A 27846-nucleotide genomic window follows, 5' to 3' on the forward strand; every position below is an offset into this window, starting at 1 on the left:
TTGTTGTCCCTGATTTGTGAATGCTTGGTTTAAAGATGTGACATTGAGGTCGGGGAGCTGACGACCAGGAGACATTATTTTAAAGGTGAGAGGAGAAAGATTTAAAGGGGAAATTTTAAAAAAGTGGTTCGTATGCGGAATGAGCTGCCAGAGAAAGTGGTGGATGCAGGTACACATGTCCAAAGGACTTGTACACATGTCCAAAGGACTTGTACACATGTCCAAAGGACTTGTACACATGTCCAAAGGACTTGTACACATGTCCAAAGGACTTGTACACATGTCCAAAGGACTTGTACACATGTCCAAAGGACTTGTACACATGTCCAAAGGACTTGTACACATGTCCAAAGGACTTGTACACATGTCCAAAGGACTTGTACACATGTCCAAAGGACTTGTACACATGTCCAAAGGACTTGTACACATGTCCAAAGGACTTGTACACATGTCCAAAGGACTTGTACACATGTCCAAAGGACTTGTACACATGTCCAAAGGACTTGTACACATGTCCAAAGGACTTGTACACATGTCCAAAGGACTTGTACACATGTCCAAAGGACTTGTACACATGTCCAAAGGACTTGTACACATGTCCAAAGGACTTGTACACATGTCCAAAGGACTTGTACACATGTCCAAAGGACTTGTACACATGTCCAAAGGACTTGTACACATGTCCAAAGGACTTGTACACATGTCCAAAGGACTTGTACACATGTCCAAAGGACTTGTACACATGTCCAAAGGACTTGTACACATGTCCAAAGGACTTGTACACATGTCCAAAGGACTTGTACACATGTCCAAAGGACTTGTACACATGTCCAAAGGACTTGTACACATGTCCAAAGGACTTGTACACATGTCCAAAGGACTTGTACACATGTCCAAAGGACTTGTACACATGTCCAAAGGACTTGTACACATGTCCAAAGGACTTGTACACATGTCCAAAGGACTTGTACACATGTCCAAAGGACTTGTACACATGTCCAAAGGACTTGTACACATGTCCAAAGGACTTGTACACATGTCCAAAGGACTTGTACACATGTCCAAAGGACTTGTACACATGTCCAAAGGACTTGTACACATGTCCAAAGGACTTGTACACATGCCCAAAGGACTTGTACACATGCCCAAAGGACTTGTACACATGCCCAAAGGACCTGTACACATGCCCAAAGGACCTGTACACATGCCCAAAGGACCTGTACACATGCCCAAAGGACCTGTACACATGCCCAAAGGACCTGTACACATGCCCAAAGGACCTGTACACATGCCCAAAGGACCTGTACACATGCCCAAAGGACCTGTACACATGCCCAAAGGACCTGTACACATGCCCAAAGGACCTGTACACATGCCCAAAGGACCTGTACACATGCCCAAAGGACCTGTACACATGCCCAAAGGACCTGTACACAAGTTCATGAACTTGAAAGGGTTGGAAGGATATGGACCAAAGGCAAGTGGGACAAGTTGAGTTTGGGAATATAAGTATGTACTAGTTGGACCAAAGGGTCTGTTTCCAGGAGAGACCGCATCTACGTTCACTGGAGTTCAGAAGAATGAGGGATCTCATGGAAACCTATAAAATTGTAACCAAACTAGACAGGATAAGCATAGGGAGGCTGTTCCTGATGACTAGGGACTCCAGAACCAGGGGTCCTCCTAAGGAAATTGGGTAGGCCTTTGAGGACTGTGATAAGGAGACATTTCTTTACATAGCGATTGGTAAGTTTGTGGAATTTTCTGCAGAATTCAGGGCAAATCATTGAATGTTTTCAAAAAGCAGTTAGATATCATTCTTAGCGTTCAGTCCCTTCAGTCCTATGGGGAGAAAGCAGGAATGGGTACAGATTTGGATGATCAGCCATTATGTTGGAGTAGGCTTGCTGGGGGTGCGGTAGTGGGGAGCAAATGGCCTATTCCTGCTCCAATTTCTATGTTAACAATGCTCTATTGTTTTAAGCAAAAAGGTGGGAATATTTTTGAGATAAATGATGGATTTTCTTTGTCTGAATGACTTCAGTTTTTCTGTGTTTAAACTGAGATGTGGTGACTATCACGGTTGATTTTCACAGCACTCGGTTCAGTTTGTGAACTGTACCTGCGTAATAACTGTACATCTCTCCTGCCAGAGCCGAGCAGATGGCCAATGTGCAGAATGTCCAGAAAGCGAGTACGAGTGACCGCGGAGATTTTTGGAGGTCGCGAGGCCAGAGAGCAGCAATGAAGAAAAATCTTCGGAAGAGTCGTGAGGACCTTACAGCCATACCAGTCGGCACTAAGTTCCCAGCTTACGAGAGAGTTGTTCTTCGTGAGGGTACGAGAAGTTGGTCTCTTAGTTGCGTGCATCTTGTGACAATTGTTTTGTCTTTTGTTTTTCCCTCAGAAGTAATTAGATTTTCCGGTTTTACTCCCCTAGGAAATGAGCTGTGAACCAATATGTACGTTGTAAATCCAAAAGAAGACCATTTTGATTTTAATTCGAAATAGATTGAAGGGTGAAAGTAGAGAAGCCTCAGTTTGTATAAATATTACAGCACTGACTATTTGTGTATACCATGATCTTCAACCTACTATAAAATGTAGCATAGAGTGATGCCAGCAGTAAGGGGTCAGTTCCTACACCAGCTGAGGTTACCGTGAAAGAATCTCCTTCGCAACTTCTCCCCTTAGCCCTGGTGTGATGACCCTTGGGTTAAATTACCACCGGCACGCGCACACGCACCCCCCCCCCCCCCCCCCCCCCCCGCCCAAAAATGAGAGGAGCCCTTGTCGATTTGTCTGAAAACCCCATCTGGTTCACTAATGCCCTTTTAGGGAAGGAAACTGCCATCCTTACCTGGTCTGGCCTACATGTGACTCCAGACGCACAGCAATATGGTTGACTCTCAACTGCCCTCTGGACAATTAGGGATGGGCTATAAACACTGCCTGGCCAGCGATGCCCTCATCCCATGAGGGCAGTTTTTTAAAATTCTATTTGGTCAATCCCACCCAGGAGACTTCAGCACATTGTTTAGACTGGTACTTCTGTGCCTCTGAGAGAAAATGCTGAATTTCTAGAGGTGCAGTCTTCCAGATGAGATGTTCATCCCATGTGTTCCCTATGGCAGATACAAAGTGGTCACAAGATCTTTTTATAAGTACAGGTGTTATTCTCAGTGACCTGGTAATTATTTATCCCCTCCAGTCGACATCTGCAAAATGTAATTCCACAGGACAAAGAAAAGATCTGTATTTTAAATCTGAACCCTTTTAACAATGTATGTTTCTGTTTATGTGCCCTTTGTAAATTTAGCTGGCTTTAGGAGGCCTGTGGTGCTCTTTGGGCCCATCGCTGACATTGCAACAGAGAAACTGGCTGCAGAATTACCTGATGACTACAAAACTGCCAGTAAGTAAACTGTTGACTCAAATGTAATTGACGCTAGTCAATGCATGTCCACACTGTGTGTCTACATAAGAGCATTAACTGGATGGTAAATTTTAATATCTTAGAAACTGAACCGAGGGACGCAGGCTCTGAGAAGTCAACAGGTGTAGTTCGATTAAACACAGTCAGACAGATCATTGAAGAGGTAAGAATAATTGGGCATTGACTTGAATTTTACTGTACCTTTTGGCAATAATAAAATCCAGACAGGAAAAGCATGGCAGCTAGTGAGTGATGTGACTAAAAAAAAATCTAGGATACTTGGGGCAGAATTGGAGGAATACATTTTTTCTTAGGAATAGAGGAATTGCAAAGTTGACTGTATATTACACAGAATCTGTTAATTTATAAAATTGTTAAATCTGGGTGGGTTTAAAAAACTGGACAAGTGCACAGACTTCTGAAATGTGAAATTTTTGTTTTCTTTGGCCTGGCCAAATTTTTTTTTATCGCCCATCCCGGTTTCCCATGAACATGGTAGCAAACTCCCTTGAATCACTAGTCCATGAGGCGTAAGTGCAATTATAGTGCTGTCAGGAAGGGACTTTCAGGAAACTGGCCCAGTACATTCAAGGAAAGATTAAATAATTCCAAGTCAGGCTGGCACATGACTGAGGGGAATTTGCAGGAAGCTGTGTTCTTGTATTTCAGCTGCCTCTGTCCTGCTAGGTGGTAGACCCTGACAATTTAGAAAGTCAGAGGAAGATTGGTAGCTGCTGCTCTGCATTTTCGTATTTGATATACAGCCTGCTATTTTGCACCGTGGACAAGATTTAGATCAAGTGGACTGTTTTGGACCTTGGTGTCAACAATCTTGTTACTTTCTGTGTGGGGTTGAAAAGAAAATTAAGATATTCCGTGATTGTATTCGTTGACCTCCAGTCATTGGATTGTATTGATATTGATGCAGAAGCTACTAAGCAAATTGCCTACCTAGCCTTCTGGTAGTGTTATTGATTTTTTTCTCTTTGTTCGATGCAAGGATCATGTTTCAATTGTTCAAGGAAGGAAATCCCTTTGCCTGTGAAAAGTGATCTTTGTAGTACGTGGGGAGGGAGTGGGAAGTATGGAGCAACGTGTTACTTGGCTTGAAGAAACTGGAAACTTGCAATTAGCAGCTTCTGATAACTTTGATTTCAATGCTAATTAGAATATGTAGGAAGGCCTGACATGCATGTTTTCAATATCCTTCATGGAGCTGAATAATCCCGCTTAACACTAATAAATATGATTCCATCCTGTAATCTACACTTGAAACCGGAGCAGAGCATTCAGCATTTAATCATTATTTTAAAAATGCAGTAGGATTCCTTTTTTCTACCAAACAGATGCATTTGTAAATCAGCGCAGCAGGAGAAAAGGCACATTTATATACACAGCCTACGGATACCCGAAAACACTTTACTACAAATGTTTTTATTGTTGTATTCACTGCTATAATGTAGACAGCACAGCAACTAATTCTCACACACTTCCTGCAAACAGCCATGTAACCGAATCATCCATTCCACGGTTTTTCCAGGATAAATATTGACTATCGAGATCAGGTGAGAATATCTGTGCTTCAAGAAATAATGCCACTTGAGAGGGTAGATGAGAGTTCAGATTAACCTCCCTGCTTGCTATTGTTTGGTACAATTGCAGCATTCTGTCAATGTAACAATGAAATCTCACCTGGATTGTATTGCTGTGAAGACTTGGGAGCAAGCCTTCAAGTAATGATTTCTGGGCTCTGAGCGAAAAGGACTGCCGTTTGAGTCACTGACCAGGTTTTTGGAAAGTGTTTACATTTGGCTTTAATTAGAAATTTGTGGAAAATCAATTTTATGTTCTTGTTCAGTTGGGGGTTCCCAACATCTCACTCAATTAGTGAGGCCCTTGCAGCTATCTGAAAGCTGGCTGTAAATAATAACATACAACTACCTTGATAGAAAGGAAATCCAAGGCTTCTGTGTTTGGAAGCCTTGGACTTGAACTGGCTTATGAAATAAATTGGAGGATTGAGAAAGAGCAGGAAACTGAGCATTGCCCTCTGATACACAATGCCTAACACTGAGAGCAGCTCAAAGGAGAATCTAAAGTGCCAGGAACCTTTTCCAAACCTGTATAGGTTGAGGAACAGCATGATAAATGATTGCTCTTGTTTATGACTATCCTGCACAATGGAAGTATCACGACCTGTGCCTTGTCTGAGTCTCCCAAAAATCCGGGAGAAGTTCTGTTTTTAAAACTGAGTGTATGGCGTAGGCTGGGTTGTACTTGCTGAGAGCCAGCCCAGATACGATGGGCTGAATGGCCCCTACTATGAGCAGTAACCATGCTCTTTGCACCCCACCTTGAATTGCAAGATTTTAGATTCTTAAGAACTTCAAAAAAAGTAAATCTCTTTTATTTTGGCATCTGTAGGAGAAAGGTAGTTGTATACACGGATGGTGGAAAGGTGGAACTCTGCCACAAAGCGGAGAGACGCTGTGCCAGTTAGAAATGCCAAAGCTGAGACCAGTGGAACTTTTCTGTTGGTGTAAAGAATACAAGGCAGATAGATGGATAGATCAGCTATAATCTATTCGAGTGGAAGAAAGTGCTTGGGATTGAATGGTTTGTCCCATTCTCCTTAACCCTTTTTCTCCCAAGAGACATGCATGCTTAATTTGTCCATCATGTATTTCATAGTGTTGACATTGCCCACCTTGTGTGAACAGGACAAGCATGCCTTGCTGGATGTAACACCCAAGGCCGTGGATCTGCTGAACTATACACAGTGGTACCCCATCGTCATCTTTTTCAATCCAGACAGCAAGCAAGGTGTTAAAACCATGAGACAGAGACTGAATCCAGGCTCTACCAAGAGTTCCAAGAAACTCTATGATCAGGCAGTCAAGCTAAGAAAGAGCTGTTCTTATCTTTTTACAGGTAAGGAATCTTATTCAATGCACTATTGTTTGGTACAATTGAATTAAACTAGCCATATAAATACTGGCTGAGAGATTGTCAGAGGCTAGGAATCCTACAGTAAGTAACTCTTCCTGATTTCCCCAAAGTCTGTCAACCAACTAGAAGGCACAAGTCAGGACTGTAATGGAAAACTCCCCGTTCTCCTGGATGGTGCACCTCCAATTTTTGCTCAAGCAGCTTGACGCCATCCATGACGAAGCAGCCCACTTGATTGGCACTACATCTGCACACGTTCACTCCTTCCATCACCACCGGTGTTCAGTAGCATACCATCTAAATGACTCTGCAGAAATTCAGGCCTCTGTACACAGCCCCTTCCAAACCCACATTCAGAAGGACAGGGCAGCAGATACATAGACATCATCACCTGCAAGTTCCCTCCAGACCATTCACCGTCCTATCTTGAAAATATGCTGTTGTTGCTGAGCCAAAATCCTGGAAGTCCCTCCCTTTCCTTTTATGGCATTCACTTAATTAGGGCGGTACTGCCGACTTGAGAGTAACTAAGGATGGGCAATAAATGCTGGACCCATAAATTGAATATTTAAATCAAAATAACCAAGTAAAGTACAAAGATGACATCTGGTCAATTCTGTCTGTATTGGCTCTTTGAAGCAATTTTCAATTCATCATGTGACAGCACCTTCCAAACTCTCGATCACTTCCACCTAGAAGGGCAGGGGGTAGCAGATACATGAAAATACCACCGTCTGCAAATTCCCCTCCAACCACTCACCATCCTGACTTGTTAATATGTTGCTGTTCCGTCAGTTTAATTCTAATAACTGTCTATTTTTGTGTGTACCTACATCCTATGGCAGCAACACAAGAAGGCAGTTCACCAGTGCCACCTTTTAAAGGAATTGGGTGCAGGTGATGAAATACTGACCTAGCCATTGATACCTATGTTCCCTGAACAAATTGGTGGGAGACATATTCAAAAGCCCATTGGCTGAAAAATTAAAGTGGGAGAAACTGTTTGAGTGGAGGCCCCGCTTTCCTCGCTTCTCATCCAGCCTGAATATCCAGGGGAGAGAAAAAAATGTTGAGACTCCGATTATGCAATAGATAGGTTTGAAACCGAGGATTTATTCAATCCTGATATTGATTTGCTGTTATATAGATGGGAGAAAGTCTGAGTGGAGTATAAATGTTCGTCCAAACCATTTGGGCAGAATGGCCTGTTTGTGGCATAAAGTCTGTGTAATTGCTCTTGTATTGGCTTGAAGATTGTCCTAAACTGCTAATCACAGATGTATCTCAGTTTGTTCTCTAGTGCATCGTAGTGTCATTCCAAATTTTCTTTTTCCTCTTAATGCACTTGCTTCCAAATTCTTGTGTGGCTGAAGGAGAATTTCTTGTTTGTTTTTAAAATATTAGAGACAATTGATTTGAATTCCTCACACGATGGTTGGTATGGATTACTAAAGGATCTGATAAGAGATCACCAGGCTTCAGCGGTTTGGGTTTCAGAAGGCAAGGTATGTGTTGAATGAGTCTCGCATTGCCTGGCTTGCTGAACCACTATTTCTTCCCTAGGTTAATGATAACTGTTTCAGGATAGCAATGGTTACACACAGTGTTTACTAGTCATAATATACATTAGAGTCAGTCATACATTCCCATACCAGCTGAGGTTACCACGAAGAACTGTCCTTCTAAACCTCTCGAGGCTTGGTGACCCTCTGGTTAAACCATCACCAGTCGTCTCTCCTGCTGTCATTCTTTTGTGAGAGATCACCCCTATTGTCGAGGAAGGCTATTGTAACACTACCTTCACTTTTTTTCTGTTACTCGTAGTGTAGCTCACAAGAAAATCATAATGTCAACTGCAGTTTCATCAAACAGGTTGTTTAATTAATGCAGTATTTCATTATCAATGGAGCCAAAACGTTTCTTGGTTCCTTCTATAAAATTTATTAACTAACTTGAGCTGTGCTAGTCAGTAATTAACACGTTTGTGTTGCAAAAGAATGACCGCATTTAAGAAGATGTACAGGCTGCTCCTCTTAAGAGAAAATTGGATAAGAGTAAGTGTTCTGTGTATGGTATGTGTTCTCGTTCCCCCACCATCTACCCGACCATTCATTTTAGATTAACTACATTTCAATTAAGTGCAAGTTTTGTTCAGTTTTCTTCTACCACCACTACCCTCCCACAACACACACCAGTGACCATAACTGAACTTGCACTTCTTCCCTGTAGACTCTGTCATTAATTAACCTTAGTCATAATTTAAATATGCCTCCTGCAAAGTAATAATAGTGCATAGTTTAAAAAGTGTGTCATTGTTTAGGATTTTCCCAATGGGCTATCCAAGTTGTCTTATTAACTGCACCGTATTTTATGGTATGTTCTAGGTAACTGCAATTAGGTACTTTCCAACCTGAAACTGGAAGAGTTGATAGGCCATTGAAGCATATTAACCCCAGTTAACTGTTATATAGTCTTGTATTGTTACTATTCCCAAATCATATGAATTCTTTGAACAATTAGCACAGCCATTTGCAATTGCAGGTAATACTGGAACACAACTTGTGTTCTGGAATAGAGACCAGGATTTTGAGCTCTAATACATGTGATTTAGCAACATACTTGAAAAACTTTTGGTGCTGTAACGTACTGATTTGACAAAAGTGACCAGATCAAATTTTGATCAACAGTTTAGTTTTGTTGGGAAAATCCTACTTGCTGTTAAGAGGAACTGAGCATATTTTAGTATTTCCCCATATAGAATATGATTCACGTGGTTGCTTTTCTCCTGTTGGAGAAAACCAAAGATATTCTGAAGCTGTAGGGGGAATAATTGGAGGAATCCAGCATCCTCTTAAGAGGAAGTATGATTGTGTAAATATTCCTTTCCTGTTCTCCCCACTGCTTTCCCCACAAAGAGAAGCCAACATTGTTGATCTGTATTCACCTTTTGGGGATGGGAAATAGAAGTGTCTCACATATGGATGGGAATGTAATTGTTCTTTCAAGATGACGCTCTACCTTGTCCTACCTTCTAAATTAGGCTGATGGATTAGGAGATGAAGACCTTGAGATGCATGATGACCGTATGTCCTATCTCTCCGCCATGGGAGCTGACTACCTCAGCTGCGACAGTCGACTCATGAGTGACTATGATGATACGGACACAGAGGGTGGAGCCTATACAGATAATGAGCTGGATGAACCAGTCAATGAGCCTCCTGTGTCTTCTGTGGCTAGATCATCAGAACCAATAAATATCGACGAGGTGAGAGCAACACAACCAAGATGTGTACCTGGGAGCAAACATTTAACTTCAAATGTGAAGGGCGTCTATACATTAAATAATTATACTGAGCTTTTACGGCACAGAAGCAGGCCATTTGACCCAACCAGTTTTCATGTTGCATGTGAGTCTCCTCCCACTTTATCCACTTTTATTCCTTTCTCCCTCCTGTCAATCCAACTTCCCCTTTTAAATATAGCAGTTCTCTTCATTTCGTTTTCGCCAACAATTGCACATTCTCTCCATCGTTCTGAGTGAAATCACAACTGGGTGTTTGAAGGACCATCTTGTACTTATGAGCCCAAGCTTTAGATTCTTCAAATCTACCCTACAAACATTTAAATGCAACTGGACCTGCCTGGTGCAACAAGGCTTCTTGGCACAAAAGCCAAAAGAACTGTGAATGCTGGAAATCAAACAGAAACAGAAATTGCTGGGAAAAACTCAGCAGTCTGGCAGCCTCTTTGGAGAGAAATCGGCGCTAATGTTTTGGGACAGTGACCCTCCTTCCGAACTGATTTCTTAGTACTTTATCCTTATCAGTAAATACCTTTATTATCTTCATTTTGCACTTGTACAAGATTGCATAGCTCTAAAGTGACAACATGGCTACAGTGACCAATTCTGTTGAGATTGGGCCCCTGGAAATTGTTGAGTTGAATTATAAATGTTGCATTTTTATAGTCTTTAGGGGAATTACTAATTTACATGCAGCTTGTGACCATTCTGTACCTTTTCACCATAACATTCTGACTTTCTTTTCAGCGGAAACAGAGTCCAGAACCAGCTGTAGCAAGAGGACAAATGAGGAGAGCTGGTAGCAGGGAAGTCTTGAGAGATCCAAGCCCCCCTCCAGATTTTAAACCTGAACCTCCAAAGGTAATGAGCATCGTTAATTACTTGATTTTTGCACAAAATCTGCTGTTGCTTTTGTTACACTGAAATAATTTTTAAGCGGAACACATCAGTCCTATTGCACTTGCTGACCTATTGGTTTGACAACACCCCAGATTTAAAATTATTACTCCTACCTCTTAAATCCCTCCCATGGCCTGTTTGCTCCCTATTCATTGAACCATGTACGGTATTGTCATCCTTCCAGATCTCTGCACTCTTCCATCTCTGGCCTCTTGCACATCTCAGATTTTAATCACTTGACCATTTGGTATCTTTATCAGCTACATGGGCCGTAATTCCGGCATTCCCTCCTAGAACCACTGCACTTTTCTCTTTCCTCCTGATGAAAGTGCCTCTTAAAACCTGCCTCTTTGACCAGGCTTTTGGTTACCTACTCCCATACATCCTTATGCAGTTTGTTATCACATTTCCTGGGATGCTTTATTACATTAACCGCAATGTATAAATGCAAGTTGAAATAAAATATCTAAAGATGTTTCACAGTAATATGTATAAAGTAAAGTTTGACTGCAAAAAGTAATATTAGGAGAAGTAACCAACGGCTTGAGTAACAGGTAGGAATTACGCAGCATTTTAGAATATAGAGGTGTTTACTATGACCTTTGGAGCTCAACTGTATGGCTGGTAGTGAAGTGCAGTGGAAGGCGGAAGAGATTAATTTTAATCCCATTTGCCTTCCACACTGTCCCTTTTTTTTTCAGAGCTCCTGAGGGAGGATTTGAACCCATGACTTCTGGCCCAGAAACACAACCACTGCACCTTTTTGTTTCTTTACCGTTTTCCCAACTCTGATAGAAGAGCATCAACGTGGTACACTTGAAGTTAGCATTGCTCTGCACGGAACTGCTGAGTATTTTCAGCATTTACTTATTCCCCCCCCTTAAAAACCAGATCTTGTCATGATCACTTTTTTGCTTTTTTTTGGGGGGGGTGGTGTTTAGGATCTTGCTATGCCCAAACTGTGATGTGATATTAAAGCTGGAGACTGTGTCAGTTGAAGATCATAGCAATTGTATCTGATTTTTAACACTCTCTCTTTCTTTTTTTTTCTTTTTCTCTCTCTCTCTCCCATTTTTAAGGCAAAAGTTGAAGTACACTCGTATCCAAAAGAGCCGCAAAGGCAGTATCCCGATTCCAATCGCGGACATGATTCTCGATATAGCAGCCCAAGTCCTGGGAGCAGCGAGCACCCCCGTGGTCAGGACACCCCACCCTCCAAGCCTCAGCCCCCTCCCGTGGCTTCAAAACCCTCTTTTGGGGTTCGGACGGCGCTGAAACCTGCTGTTCCAGTCGTGCAGCCCTCGGGTGAAGAGGAAGGCGACGAGAGCGAGGAGCTGGGTGAAGGCAATGAACAGCAGTCCGTGCTGGGCAAGGTGAAAATATTTGAGAAACTGGACCACAAAGCTCGAGTACAGAGGATGCAAGAACTTCAGGAAGCGCAGAATGCAAGAGTAAGGCATTCCGACCACCATTTAAAGGTTTCCTAAGAACATAACAATGAAGATAGCCCCTTGAACCTACAACAGCTTTCAATGAGATCGTTGGCTGTTGCCTTGATTCTATTTTCTCACCTATCCCCAGTAATCCTAGACCACCCTTGTAGAGCGACCATTTGTCTGACTTGTTTGAATATATTCAATGGCTTAAACGTCCCTGCACTCTGGACCAGAGAATTCAGAGACTAACCACTTTCTGGGAGAACTTTTTTTTTGTTTTAATGGAAAAGCCCTTATTTTTAAGAGTCACATAGTTGTAAATTCCCCTGTGGTGTTGGCAGCAGCAGGATGCATAGGTGGTGGTCCCTACAACATCAAAGACTTGGGATATATACTCTGATTCAACGTTACTGCACCTTACTGTGGGAATTCCAGCAGCAGTTGCTTTTTTGTTGTGCGTTTCCTTTTCTTTCTTTCTTTTTTCTTTCTCTCTTTTTCTCTTTCTCTCTCTCTCTCTCTCTCTCTCTCTCTCTCTCTTTCTCTCCCCCCTCATCTTCAGACCATCCCTAAAATCTATTCAATTATCCAATATCAGGTTCTGGCTGGGTAATTGTTCATAAGATGTCTTAATGCCTTCCTACATTCAAGATGCTATTTGAATGCGTTGTCGTGCTACCTGCCTGGCTTCCCTTTTTTTGATCTCGATGGAGTGAAAATCCAGTGGGTTCCCTCAGCATGGTGACTCATTCCACCCGGAGAGGAGCTGGTGAACACTTGGTATTGCTTACTTAATAGAATATTCATTCAGCCATTTGATTAGTGGTTTCCAAGAATGTGAGAAAGTGGTATTGTTGACTGTCAAAACCTTTAAAAACACATCTGTGAAAACTGGAACCCACCTTTATGTGCAAGAGAACTGACAATTATTCATGAAGCTCTTGCTATTAATGATGACTTGCCATTGAAGTGTATGATTTGACTTCACTTGATCTAACGTTGCCTTATCTGTTATAACACCATTCTAACTCACTGGTGCCAAAATAACCATGCTTTATGTTCAGGTTCTGCTCAACTTAATAGCATGTTGGGCAGTAATGCACGGACCCTTGCTTGTGATTTTACTCCTTCTGTGAAGATTCTGCCTTTGCAGTCATTCTTTAGCCAAGTTCAGAGAATTTATTACAACTAGTTTTGGAAGTTGCTCGGAGGCTTTAATTATTCCGCCTGAACCCCCCCCCCGAATGGATCTGAGCTTAAAGTGTGGTCATGGAATAAAAAACTGATAATCAGCCTGGTTGACCTCACTCAATGGATTTTTCATTCACTCAGCATCAGTAGTTTGAAAGCAGTCTAGGTGTGTTGACTTGCTCAGTGTGTTTTAGAGGTTCCTTATTTAACTGTTTTGATTATCTGCACTCTTCTTAAGTTTGGTTCAGTGAAGATCATTAGCAGGTGAAATGCAAATTAGGTGAGGCTTGTTTGCTGAAACACAAGTTGTTCTGATTTTGTGTGTCACCAATGGAAGCAGGTTTGACCGTAATCTTCAGAAGGAAATTGGATAAATTATTTGAGGGAGGGAAAGAACTGAAGGATCATTGTGGGAAAAAAGCAGATGAGTGAGAATAATGAAATAATTCTTTCAAAGAGCCAGGACTGGCACATTGGATCAAACAGCCTGTTTTACACCATGAGGTCCAATAGGATTGGGAACAAAATTTCAAGGTTTCACTTGGAAATATCCCATGGAAATTGGGAACGGCTTTAAGACAAATGCTTAAGAATTTAGACTTTTTTTTGTTGCACTTGAGTGGCTTGGATCTTCCATTCAGCAGCAAGGCTGTGTGTGCAATTTCAGCTACCTGTGCAATTCCTACATAGGTCCGCATGTCAGGGCTTCCATGGAATCCTTACACAGATCTTCCCTCTTACAGCTGGCTTTCAAATTAAGCCAGAAGTTAAGATTTTGTCCAAGTTTTTTTTTGGTGAAATATGTAAATATACAGCACATAACAAAATCTGTATACCAACTGAGCACTCCTTTTTACTGTGCCTGTTGCTGTGTCCTCCACCTTTTTCAAACAGATACATTTAGTCAGCATTGTGAATTGGACGCAGACGTCCTAGTATCTAAGTTGAAAATAATAAACTCTCTCTTTGTATTTACAGCTGGAGTTAGCACAGAGAAATGCAGATATTTATGCAGTTCCTATAAAACTACCTAAAGCTGAACAGCCCCATCTCCAAAGGTAAGACCAAATAATACTTCATCTCTGAGAAGGTGGAATGAGAGGAGGCCATTCAGCCCCTTTTGAATCTGTTACTCCACTTAAATCTAGGTTGATCAATACTTGCTCTGTAACATTTTCCTGTTTTTTATTTTGTTTTGCACACTCTCTTAACCCAACAAAAATATCTATTAATCTTAATTTTTATAATACTAATTGATCCCTGATCAAGGTTTTTTTGTTGGAGTGGTAGAGGAGGCAAAGATTCACAAGAAGGTGAAATATATAAATGTACAACAAGTAATAAAATCCATCTATCAACTGAGTGCTCCTTTTTACTGTGCCTCTCGCTCTGTCCTCCACCTTTTTCCAACAGTACATTTTAGTCAGCATTGTGAATTGGATGCAGACATCCACTTTTTATTGTGATTTAAAGAAGTTGATAGGCTATTTAGAGAGAAACACGTTTTTTCCCCTGCAGGAGCTGCGCAGGATAAGGGGGACAGAATCTTCAAAAATTAGATCTGTTCTTCAGAGTTTAGACAAAAAAAAAATCACAACTTCATGTAGTGGATGGTAAAGAAAGCCACTCTTTTTTTTTTCCTCCTTTCTGCCAAAAGCCGGAGAGTGTTTGGGGTCAGTTAAAGTTTTTGAAACTGCAGTTATAGTTCTGCAAGGGTATTCAGTAACCCAGTTAAAATGTGTGTAAATGAGGTTGAGGTACAGATCTGCCTTGATCTACCTCTTTTTGCTGTGTCCCTTGAGTTTTGATTTTTCATTCACTCAGCATCAGTAGTTTGAAAGCAGTCTAGGTGTGTTGACTTGCTCAGTGTGTTTTAGAGGTTCCTTATTTAACTGTTTTGATTATCTGCAGATTGGGTCACATTATACCATGGTTGTTTACTTTATGGTAGTTTGATTGCAAGTTCCTTTCGATTTGTATTCTTGTTGCTGTTCACTTTTTATATATTGGTAAGAATTATTTTTAAAAAAATCTCCAGTGCTTTGGGCTCTTCCTGTTCTGCTATTTTCCTGGATGGGAATGGGACGGGTTGTTGAGGTTAATGTTCTGTGTTGGCTGACACTGGTTTCTCCACGGCTGTGTTTCTCTCTCGGGTCCCTAAACTGGAGAGTCGAACCTTTTGAAAGGCACTCCATCTAGTGGTTTCAACTGAAAGTCAGTACACTGTGAAAATGGATAAACTTTCCTTCGTGAGCCAAGCTGCATCTCGGGAGCACAAAAGCTGACGTTTCGGGCCTAGACCCTTCATCAGAGACGTCTCTGAAGGGTCTAGGCCCGAAACGTCAGCTTTTGTGCTCCTGGGATGCCGCTTGGCCTGCTGTGTTCATCCAGCTTCACACTTTGTTATCTTGGATTCTCCAGCATCTGCAGATCCCATTATCACTCAAACATTCCCTAGTGGTTGCATTTGGATTCAAACCTGATGAACTTTTTTTAAGGGTTGAATTAGGTCTGTTTACTTCCTCCGTCCTCCCTATCCAAGGGCCCAAACATACCTTTCAGGTGAAGCAGCATTTCATACAGTCTAGTCTATTGCATTCGCTGCTAACAATGTGGTCACCTCTATATTGGGGAAATGAAGCGTAGACTGGCTGACCACTTTGCAGAATGTCTATGTTCTGCCCACAAAAAAACACCCTGAACTGCCTGCCACTTTAACAACCACACACCACCCTGCTCCCCGGCCAACATCTCTGTCCCTGACTTGCTGCAGTGTTCCAGCTAATGTCAGCGCAAGCTGGAAGAACAACACCTCCATTTTCCGCTTGGGGACCCTGCACTCTCTGGATTCCGCATTGGGTTCAATAATTTTAGGGCCTGAACTGTCCCATGGCCTAGCCCCCTACTCCGCACACCAGGGCCTTGTCACAAAGCCTGCCGTTATACGCCACCTACTGTTACCCATCAACAGTCTCCATTTTAACAGCTAATCACACTCCAAGCCAGATTGTTAGCAACTCATTTGTCTGTCCAACTGCTCTCTGTTTTTAGGCTCTGTCCCCACCTATTGTTTACTCCTTAGCCCCCCTGTCTTCTGTGGATAAACTGACATTTTCCTAGCTACCATCAGTTCTGGAGAAGTGTCACTGGACCCAAAACATTAACGGATGGGTTTTTTTTTGCCTTCACAGATGCTGCCAGACTCTCTCTCTCTGCTGAAGTGATTACGCTTATATTTTTCCTACATATCAATATTTTTCTTCACTCATCTTAGCCTAGCTACATCCCTTTTGTAAAGTCCTGTCACGTTCAACTTGCTTTCTTACCCATCTTAGTATCACCAGCAATTTAGCAACCGTACATTCAATTATTTCATCAAAATCATTGAAATAATTTGTATTTAGTTGAGGTGCCAGCAGTGATCCTTGTGGCACTTTACTCGTCACATCTCATTAGCTCAAAAATTACTCCTTTTATGCCTACTGCTTGCTGTTAACTAATTAATCATTCATCAGTACTAATGTATTACTCACACCACTGTGGGCTCTTATTTTGCTTATAGCACTTCCATCAAATATTTCTTTTGATATCTAATATATATATATACAATAGTATATCCTCTGGTTCCTCTTTTATCTATATTTTGTTACTTTCCTCATTCTAATGAATTAGCCAAATGTGATTTTTTTTTTTTTCCTTTCGTAAAACCAATGTTAACTTGTCTGATTTATATTGGAATTTTCTACGTGCCCTACTCTAACTTTCTTTTAATAATAGATTCCAGCGTTTTCTCCTTCAGTTTTAATCTGAATCCCAGCTGGTTAGAAAGATTACCTTGCATGGTGATGTGAATGTTTTATTGTTTAAATTCTCAATATCTTTATCTTGTCTTGGATAAATTTTTGGTGTTATTGTGTCGTCATGCTGGAGAAAATCTAAAGATAATTTGGAAGTTCTAAATTAAAGCGTTCCAAGTTTTCTTTCCCATGAGCTAGTCATAAACTTGCATCAGCCAAGGTATAGGGAATAAATGCATGAATGAACTTGCATTTTTATATCACACTTTCTTCACCATCTGCAGATATGCCACAGCTTTCAGTCAATGGAAGTATTTTTTTCTGTGGTATAATTCCTGAGTTAAGATAGTTGGCGGAGAAATTTTTTGAGTAGATGTAAGTTCACAAAAATGGAAGGGAAAGGGGGAAGCGTGAGAAGTGAAATCCATTCCCAAAGAGAAAGGAAGCTAAACACTTTTTAAATTTGGTAGTTGTTTATCTTGTGCCACATAAATGATGCTGTCCATTCGGAATTTTGAAGAAATAGCTTTGAGTTCAACTTTACCTTTTGTCTCCACAGATGCTGTCAGTTTCTGCAGCATTTTGCCTTTTTATTTCAGCATCTGTTTGTTGCTTTCCACTGTTACAAATCCTGAAAAGTAGAACGTTTGACCATTTAACTTTTAATGACTGGATATTTGTTCTTTCCTAAAAATCCAGGCCTCCTGAACCACAGAAGCCCCCATCACAATCCTATCGTGACCCCAGTGGAGCCATTTACAGTGATGAGGATGAGGAGGAGCAGTATCGAAGGCAATTAGCTGACCATTCAAAGCGTGGTTACTATGGACAACATGTAGTGCAACCAACCAAATACAGGGACACTGAATTGTAGAAAGCAATATTTTGTTACCCAAATTTTTTTGAAAACATAAATTTACATACGCAAAAAAAATGCCTGAAATGGACAGCAGGTCCGTTGGTGCCTGAAATTTCAGCTGCTGATTGACTCGCTATGTGTTTGTGGCAGTGTTTTTATTTTGATAGGTCTTTATGGAGTAACCTACTTTATACCTTTTACAAAATGCTATTCTAATTGCCTTTACTGTTTTTTGTTTTCCTTTTCACCATTTTGATTTGAAGTTTGTTACAATTCAAGACAAAGAGCAAATTACAATAAAATGTACGAACTGGCCAGAGACTCTTAAGCAGTTAAAGTTCTGAACAGTAACACAAGTGCCTTTCTCCATACCCCCTTTTCTCTTTTGAACAAAAAGATATAATTGGTGATGGTAATGACACTGGATATTGGTTTGATTTTGAGTGGTTTATTTTACTAACTGATCAACCATTGTGGTATAAAGCTGTTGTAGGGACCAGAGAGAGAATATCTAATTTTGTATTGCCATTTGTAATTGGTGTGTGTCTGTGTTTTGCACAGTTTTTTTTTGTCTTCTAACCTATTGAAAAGGATATTGTTTTTAAACTGATCAAATAAAATAAATTGTATTTTATGTGTCACTTGTTACCCTTTTTTGTTTAAACTACCAAGGCCCTGGGATACAGATGAAGTTTGAAAAACCCCAGTTTGGAAGATTCCATGCATTTCTTTACCTCCCCTATTTTAAAATTTTCTATCATACGTAATAGATTTTGTCTTTTTCGTCACACTTATTGTTAGGATAACAGTAGACGTCAGTCAGGCTTTTTTAGCTTGCAACTATGAAAACCCAGATATTTACTTCGAATGAAGCCACAAAGTTCATGTTTAAGTCACAAGAATTTTATTACACCAATACCTGAATATCAATAATAACACCAACTGGCTGTTTAGCATAAAATCTATTTAAAAGGTCATTGAACACTGACTTAATTTGGTTGTTTTTCACTTAGTTATCATTCTACACCCATCTGATTATGCCCTCAAAGTCAAAAAGTCTGAATTCTTCAGCATTGGATAATTTGATCCCAGTATACTCAAAATTTAATAGAAGCGTTGAAATTTCTTGAGATTTTGACTGATTTCCAGTAACCTTGTCCCTTCAGATTTCTTCTAAACATCCCATCGTTGTAAACTCTCCATTCAGAAGTACATTCAGATGCATTCTTAAATGTAACCATTCTGCATCAGAATTGTTCTGAAACAACTATTCCTCAACTCTGGAGCCTTATCTAAAACACACTTTCTTTCCTTCTGTTCTCAGTTTGACAAGCTTCGAGTTTGAACTCACTATTAGGTGTCCTTCAGGAGTTTATACTCTTAATCAGCATTCAGAATTTCAAATCCTACAATCCTTGCAATGCAGATTAGAGGCCATTTGGCCTCTACCAATTCTCCGCATCCTTCCAAAATCCGGTCTCCCACCCTAACCCATAGCCCTGCATTAACCATGGCTAATCCACCCAGCCCACACATCTCTGGATGTTATAGTGCAAATTATCATGGCCAATCCACCTAATCAGAACATCTTTTGCAGAAGGAAACCAAAGCGTCTGGAGGAAACTCATGCGTGTACGGGGAGAATATGCAAACTCCTCAGACAGTTGGCTGAGGCTAGGATCAAACTTGCATCCCTGGTGCTCCGAGGCAGCAGTGTTAACCATGAACTCTGTAAAGGAACTTTGCTGAAAACAGACGCTTCTTCTTGTCAGCTCAATCTAAAACTCTAAACTGAAAATGGGGATCTACTATCGTTTAGCTCCTAGCAGCTTGGTCATATGATCAATTAGTGGAAGTCAACTGCTTTTCACATGAATTCAAGGGCCAACAGCAACTAGTGGTGGTTTTTCTCCTCCCCTAAAGCACATTAAAATGGTGGACCATTGCATTCTCAGGATGTGCCAAAACACTTGTGGATGTAGGAAAAGTGGGAATGTAGGAAACCTGTCAGTCAGTATATACATGCACATATTTGTGATTTATTGGAACTATCACTTAATAAAATCTGAGATGGATCAGAATTGGGTGTTGGAGGGTTTTAAAACATGCTTACCATGTGGAGTCAGTTGGTTAAAACCATCCCCTGTTCAAATGCTCAAGTTAAATTCTTATGGCAAGTGAAAGTATTCTTCCCAACTTGTGCACAAGTTGTCAATTTTTTTTTTGAAATAAGTTTCTATTTGCAGAGTAGTTGAATATGTAAAACTTTGACATTCAAACTTGATACCCTTGAACGGACATTCTGAAATCTTTCCATCTCCTGCTAAACCTGCTTATGGACTAACTGCGTACCTGGTTGCATTAGTTTCCAAGACTATACATCCTCACAACCTGCTTCCCAAAGGACTCCATTCCATTCTCCCAGTTTCTCCATCTCTGTCGTGTGTTCTGATGATGTCACCATCTGCGAGTGCCTCAAACATCCACCTACTTCCTCAACGGAGGATTCTCAGTGCCTCTGGTTGACTATGTGGAGGTGTCAGACTGGCGTGGACAAAGTGACAAGTCACATGATATCAGTTATAGTCCAACAGGTTTATTTGAAATCACAAACTTTTGAAGTGCTGCTCCTCTGTCGCCCGATGAAGGAACAGTAATCTTGAAGGCTTGTGATTTGAAATAAACCTGTTGGACTATAACCTGATATCATGTGACTTCTGACTGTGGTTGACAGCTTTGTCCAACCTATTTTCTGCACTTATGCTCTCATCCCCTTTTCCCCTCCCACAACAGTCCCCTTGGTTCTCACTTTCTACCACCAGAAACTGCATCCCAAGGATCACAAGCTAACGTTTCTACCACCTCCAACAGGATACCACCACCAGGCACATTCCTGTCCCTTTCCTCGTTAACATTTCATAGGCACTTTACCTCCCAGGATGCCCTGGTCAACTCCTCTGCTCCCAGCACCTCCCCACCTTACCATGTAATCATAGAAGGTCCAAAACTTGCCCATTTGCCTCCTTACCCCATTCATTATCCAAGACCCCAGACACACCTTCCAGGGAAAGCAACTATTTATTGTTACTTCACTCTGTGAATTCCTCTACTTTTGGGGAGATGAAATGCAGACTGGGTAGCCACTTTGTAGAAAGCTCATTCTTTCTATAAGAATGACCCTGAGCTTCCAGTTGCCTGCTGCTTAAACCCACCACTGTGTTCCATGGCCAACATTTCTGTCTCAGGTTTGTTGCAGGACTCCAGCATGGCTCAGCACTAGCTAGAAGGACAGCAGCTAATTTTCTGCACGGGGAACCCTGGAGCCTTCAGGACTCCATATCAAATGATTTTAGAGTCTGAATGCCACTTTCATATCTCCTGACCCACACCCACACCCAGATCCTGTTATGACATGGGCTGCTTTCAGCATAGCCAACCCATTTTCACCTCTCTGATCAGCATTTCTTCCTCTTTGGCTTGGTATCATATGTCCCTTTGTCTCACTCTGTGCTCCATCTGCACCTAGCTGCTCACCGCCCTCTTGCAGCCCACCTGAAGCAGGACTTTGAGACAAGTAAATAACTCTGGTAAATCCAGTTAACAGGAGTATGGATGAGTAGGATGTTGGTGAATTGATTCTGTTTGATAGTATTATTGGCGTTCTTCATTTCACACAATGCTTAGGAGGATGCTGATGGAGGTTGGAGGACTGGGGTGTAAATTGTTCAATTCTTCTATTTATAGGGCTTATTTGAGTAATCTTCCATATCTGTCTGGATGACCTGTTAATACAGCAGCAGAGCTGCACTTTTGAAAAAACCTTACCTAGAGATACTCGTTCTGGTACACAATTCTTCAGCACTACAACTGGCAGGCAGTGAGTGCCCATACTCTGTCCTGTGTTGCCAGCATTAATGATCCGGAACAGAACAGCTTGCTAGGCTACTTCAGAAGGCAGTTGACAGTTGTCCATATTACTGTAGATCTGGATGGTAGATCTCTGAAGGATAAGTGAATCGTACCAGTTTTTACAAGAGTAATGATAAGTGTAAATTTCATGATTTAACTTGATGTTGGAGATTTATTAATTGAAATTTAATTTCCCTAGCTGCCATGGTGGGATTCGAACCCACGTCACCAGAGCACTTAGATTAGTCCAGTGGCATCATTGTCATTTTACCCCCTACTATCTGTGAATTAAAAATATTGGCTTCTTCTGTTTGAAAGGAAAGCTTTTCGCTTTCTCATACACCAGCAGGATGTAATAGCAACCATTGTTTTACAGCACATTTGTCTAATAGGATTAGCCAATGCCATTTTGGGCATTACACTATTAGTCATCATTAAATTAATCTTCTGATTATTTTTAAACTTCAGGAGCTCCATTTCTACCAAAAGTATAAGCTTACACTGGATTTTGTTTTCAGCCAGAGTTACAGTGCTCCTAGTTGAGTTTGAACTCCGCATTCTGAGAGTGTGCATTTACATTCAGCCAAGTGGTATATTCTCCTTTAGTCTCTGGCAGTTTTGAGCTGTTATTTGTCAAAATTTATGAGCTGAGTGGACAACTTTTGAAAGCTTTAATCAGTAAAGTTCCTTGCATGTTTAAAAACGAAGTTATGCAGGGTGCTATGGCGGGGGGGTGTGGGAGTGAATGTGATTACATTTCTGTTGTAGCTTCTGTTTTGTAAACCTCAAACTGCGTTAAGCTGAAAGAATTTTTTCTGCTGCTAAATTTTGTTTAAAATGTTGAATTTTGAACATTTCCCATCTCACCAGTGTTTGTTTTTACATTTAGCAACTGGAATAATTACATTTTCTAACATCTAAGAGACGGAAGGACAATACCTAATCAAAGTTCCCTGCAGTGTGGAAGTAGGCCGTTCAGCCCACTGAGTCAACAACTGCCCTCCAAGGAGCATCCCATGCAGACTTAACCCCCTACCCTATCCCTGTAACCCTGCATTTTCCATGGCTAATCTACCTATCTTACACATCCCTAGACACCACGGGCAATTTCCCAACACCATATCACGTAACCTGCACATCTTTTGGACTTTAGGAGGAAACCCGTGCAGATATGGGGAGAACATGCAAACCATTGAGCCACTGTGCCACCGCAAACTTCTACTTTGATTTTTTTTCAAAACGAAACATAGGCAAATGAATCCAATTTTGAAAACACACATTTTAGGAAAATGAATGTGATGGAAGATGAAGGAAATAAATTATGGTTAAGGGCACTTCTGGACCCACCACTCATACTTGCAGAGTGTCGGGGCTGGATGAAGCATTAAAGATGTGGTGAAGGGCTGGAGACAGGAGTTGATTAGATTCTGCACAGAAGCAGCAGTGGAAGGATAGAAAATACCAGAAAGAGTTAGGCCTGGATCAAGATGGAAGGGAAGTAGGAATACTCTAAGGAAAAGGATGTCATTGACAGTCAGATTCTCATGCTCATTGCCAGTGATCCCATTAACATTTCATAGGCACTTTACCTCCCAGGATGCCCTGGTCAACTCCTCTGCTCCCAGCACCTCCCCACCTTACCATGTAATCTTAATCCCTTCTCATACCAACCAATATCTCTCATCTCAATGTTCAGATTAAAATTAGTGTGGGACAGATAAAGAAACAAATAGAACTGCCTACTGAGAAAAATACCGTATTACTGAAGCTATGTCTTGGACTCAACAGGTCAAATGTAGGAACGACAATTTCAAACTGTCAAACAACTTACAGTATAAATAAAAGGAATTGGAATAAGGAGTGATTTAAAAAAAAGGAAGAAACGGCAATATGGAGTTAACTGGTAAGATCTGACGTCAAAGGAATCGTTAGGGACCCATCTTGGAACCTCAACACCAATTCAAATTTCAACTTAGTTCATAAAGGTGACTGCATACAAGTCAAAAGTTTTATTTATTTGGCTTTAAAAGACTGGAGATTGATGCAGATAATTTGAGCATACATTAAATTGTAAGTGTTTTCATTCTGCAATAGTCTTGATATTAAATTAACATACGTATCCTTGTTCCAATCTTGTACTCTCTTTCCCAATTCTTCAATTTATTTGTTTGGAACAGTTGCCTGTTCATTCAAAGTCCCAAAGTTTGACTTCCCCTGCTGCTCTATTCTCAGACTGTACCTTCAGCAAGTGGTCATGCTAAACATTTCATAAGATAAATGTGCAAGGTTCATGCCTAACAAATTGCAGCCATCATTAGGTGCTCTGCTACAGTAAAAACTGGGTGCTTATACCTTTACTTAAAGAGTAGAACCTGTTATCATGTGGAGTGGTTGTAATAAATAGCACAGATGCATTTAAGGGGAAACTAGAGAAACACAAAGAATAGAAGAACATGCTGATTGGGTGAGATTAAATAAGAAAGGAGCAGGCTCATGTGGAGCATAAATATTGGCCAGATGGGCAAAACAGATTGTTTCTGTGCTATAACATTCTCTGTAATTAATCTTCATTTTAGCACTTTATGCCTTCTGTACTTCTGTTATGTCTTGCTATCTAGAAAGATTCCATGATGTGTTTATCCATTGTTAAATGCAAGACAGCATGAAATTTTCCAACAATTGCTGAAATCACTCCCGAATCATACACTTTTACATTGTGAGTTTCCTCTTTTGCTGCTATTGAAAACTATGGTAACCACGCTGTAATAATTTCTAGCTTAGACTATTCCAACACTGTCCTGGCCAGTCTCACATCTCACACCCTCTACAAACTGTTGCTCATCCAGTAACACTAAGTCTTGTTCAATCAGTGGCTCCCAGGTCCAGTGACACCTTGATTGTAAAATTCACATTCTACATTGTTCAAATCTTTCCAATGCCTTAATCATGTGAATTGCTATGGCAGCCTCCAGCCCTACAAATCTCTGGGTTCTTCGCACTCTGTCAGTTCTGGCTTTTTGGAATTGCACCAAGTTTATTTTTGCCACCAGTGCCCGTTGTAGCTCCAGTTGGCCTGCAAACTCTGGAAAGCCCCCCCCCCGAGTCAGCTCTTTAAAGCCTACTTTGGCCAAGTTCTCCAGTTATCTGACGTATGAGACCACATGAAACAGGAACAGGAGTAGGCCATTCGATCTCTCAAGCCACCTCTGCCAGTCAATAAGATCGTCGCTGATCCAACATTCCTCATTTCCCTGCACTTCTTTCCCCCCAGCCCCCATTACTCTTGTTCCCCTACTGATTACGGATCTATCTTAGCCATAAATACACAACACGACTCTACCCCCACAGCTAACAAAGTGTGGAGCTGGATGAACACAGCAGGCCAAGCAGCATCTCAGGAGCACAAAAGCTGACGTTTCGGGAAGGGTCTAGGCCGGAAATGTCAGCTTTTGTGCTCCTGAGATGCTGCTTGGCCTGCTGTGTTCATCCAGCTCCACACTTTGTCATCTTGGATTCTCCAGCATCTGCAGTTCCCATTATCACTGTTACAATTCTACCCCCACAGCTCTCTGGCAAGGGGTTCCAAAAGACTCATAACCCACAGAAGAAATTCCTCCTCACCTCAGCCTGAAATTGGTGTCCCCTTAATTCTGAGACTATGCACTCCGGTCTTAGACACCCCCCACGAGGGGAAAACACACTCCCAGCTTTTACTAGCCCTTTTAGAGTCCGACGTGTTTCACTGAGATCACCTCTCATTCTTCTAAACTCCAATGAGTCCCCAGCATTGTTCTGTCTTCTGCGGCTGGGACTTTGACGGTACTCTCGTGAGGATCGTCGGATGTTTTATGTTAATCGTACTGTCGATTAAAAACGTTATTATTTTACAGCCAACAAACCTGTCTGTCCCTTTCAGGCTTCAATCAAGATCGTAGTCAAAACTAGACACCTTGCTAGGGCTGCATTTTTGAAATCGAACAAAAGAAATTTTATGTCAATAATACTGACATGCTCGGTATTTTCCACTGGTTGTAATTTTCCCCCCGATCGGTACGGCTGCAAGGCGACTGGGACTAGTAATTCACGATAAACGAGGTCGATAAACAGGTAAATACATAGTGGAACACATGGAGCCCGCAAAAGAATTAAATACAAGTTTTTTAAAAAAATGTTCAGTTAGGTCAAACTAAAAACCTCAAGATTGGTTTTGAAAATCTAAAAATTAGGTTTCCTAGTCTTGTTTTAAACCCACAGCTTGTGGCTGCCGCGGGGGGGGTCAAAGTCTCCCTTGTAAAGTGACTGGCTTCTGTGTGTGTGCCAGATCTAGTAATGCAATCCCAAACTCGCCTGGAGTTATTTTAAAACTAGTCAACTCAGCCACTTTGGAAAACAAGGGGAGGGTTAAAAAAAATGTTGGGAAAGTGGGACGTACCGCGACTTGGGAGAGCGATGCATTTCCTAAAAGGCATTTCCGAGCAAATGGCTTTTGAGTGAATTGAGGGATTGAAGGGGTTTACCAAAGTAAACGCAGTGATTTTCACTGTTGGGGTGTGACTGTGGGTTACCAAGTCCCGCAGTCAACCTTTTACTGTCTGTCTGTCTCTCTCTCTCTTTTCTTGCCGGATGTCACTGCCAGTGCTGTTGCCCACTTCTTGCTGCCCAGTGCAAGCCACCACACCGAGCGGGGAGGCACCGCTTCGGAACCGGGCTCGGTGTGTGTCATGGCCCGGAGCGCTACACTCCAGCAGCAGCAGCAGCAGCAATACGAGCCCGGCACGCCAGCCGCTGCACTGCCCGCTCTACGGCCGCTCCCTCTTCGCTCTGGGACTACTCCAGATCGCTCTGGGTTTCTCCATCGTGTCTCTCAGTTTCGGGGCTCTGTCCCTCACCGAGTCCCCCAACGTCAGGAACTCTTGTCCCTTCTGGGCCGGCTCCTCGGTGAGTTTAGCAACAAAACTTTCTCCATAAGTATGACACTGAATTAACTCGACTATGCCCAAGCAGTTCCCAGGTTGTTGTACTCAGACTATTGCATTTACCAAATCGGTTGATTTTTTTGGGGGGGGGGGGGGGGGTGGGGCGGAGTCCGGTTCGAAGAGCCGCAGGTTTGCATTTATATAGCGCTTTTCGTGGTCTCAGACCACTCCAAAGTTGCTTCTGAAGAGTCGTCAATGTGGCAATGTAAAACAGCCAATTGGAGCCCTATTCCCTCAAACACCAACGTGATAATGACCAGTTATTTTACTTTTTTTTGTGATGGTAACTTTTATAGAGTTTTTTTAAAATACAGATGGGCCGAACGACCTGTTTTGTGTTGTGAATTCCACGCAACTGTTGAGTTCTGACCTCACGTCCCTTTTGCTGTCCGGCCTTCTTTCTCAGTTTCTTTGACTCGTTCTCTTCTAAATTTGAATCTTACAACACAGAAGGAGGCTATTTGGCCCTTAGTGTCTGTGCTGGATCTTTAAAGGTGTTATCCAATTAGGCGCATTCTCATTATTCTCTCCCTGGAGCCCTGCAATTTATTATATCATTTGTTTTATTTTGCTTCTCATTCCTTTGGTTTTAAACAATATTCTATGCAGACATTATCCTCACCTAACAATTTACATTTACATGTGCAAATTAAAGTTATGCAGTTTTAATGCAATTGTGATGTATCTTTCTGAAGTTGCTGCTCCTGTAACATTTTAGCAGTTGCTACTTAGAGTGTTCATCTGTGAAATTCGTGATGGATCTTTTTAAAAACAGACATGGTGAACCAGCAGTTTTAACATTTCTAAATTTTAAAATCCCACTGAAGTTGTGAAGTATTGGATAGCATTGTGGGGATCTTGTACTCGTGACACCGTGTGTCTTATAGAAGAGGATGCATGTAATATTCACGCATTGTCAAAGAATAAAGAATAGCAGGAACTTGTGTGGGATGATAGCAGAATTTCTGGAAATGTATGGCATATTGCTCAGCATCTAAAAGAATGAGCTGTGCCTCACAAGGTAGCATTCCTGCCTCTGAGTCAGAAGGTTGTCCGTTTGAGGCCCACTATGTAAACAATTAAAAAATACAAGCT

The 27846-nt window shown here is 41.5% G+C and overlaps 2 protein-coding genes across 13 annotated transcripts in view; both read left to right on the forward strand.

Moving 5' to 3' along the window:
• Window positions 1-18500, forward strand: part of LOC125450835 (tight junction protein ZO-2-like) — a 121929-nt gene extending 103429 nt beyond the window's left edge. For 9 of the 10 annotated variants that reach the window (XM_048527148.2, XM_048527153.2, XM_048527146.2 and 6 more), the window contains exons 14-23: window positions 2154-2338; window positions 3320-3415; window positions 3520-3599; window positions 6157-6367; window positions 7790-7890; window positions 9426-9650; window positions 10434-10547; window positions 11666-12037; window positions 14189-14268; window positions 17707-18500. In XM_048527148.2, coding sequence (XP_048383105.2) covers window positions 2154-2338; window positions 3320-3415; window positions 3520-3599; window positions 6157-6367; window positions 7790-7890; window positions 9426-9650; window positions 10434-10547; window positions 11666-12037; window positions 14189-14268; window positions 17707-17881 — 1639 coding nt within the window. In that variant the 3' untranslated portion in view covers window positions 17882-18500. The remainder of the gene's footprint in view (window positions 1-2153; window positions 2339-3319; window positions 3416-3519; window positions 3600-6156; window positions 6368-7789; window positions 7891-9425; window positions 9651-10433; window positions 10548-11665; window positions 12038-14188; window positions 14269-17706) is intronic. The other variant, XM_048527147.2, reaches the window with a different exon arrangement.
• A 7595-nt stretch (window positions 18501-26095) lies between these two features.
• The window catches only part of fam189a2 (family with sequence similarity 189 member A2), a 140189-nt gene continuing 138438 nt past the window's right edge, over window positions 26096-27846 (forward strand). For all 3 annotated transcript variants that reach the window (XM_048526847.2, XM_048526846.2, XM_048526848.2), the window contains exon 1: window positions 26096-26713. In XM_048526847.2, coding sequence (XP_048382804.1) covers window positions 26399-26713 — 315 coding nt within the window. In that variant the 5' untranslated portion in view covers window positions 26096-26398. The remainder of the gene's footprint in view (window positions 26714-27846) is intronic.

This window comes from Stegostoma tigrinum, chromosome 3 (genome assembly GCF_030684315.1).
Source record: "Stegostoma tigrinum isolate sSteTig4 chromosome 3, sSteTig4.hap1, whole genome shotgun sequence".
Taxonomy (NCBI): Eukaryota; Metazoa; Chordata; class Chondrichthyes; order Orectolobiformes; family Stegostomatidae; genus Stegostoma; species Stegostoma tigrinum.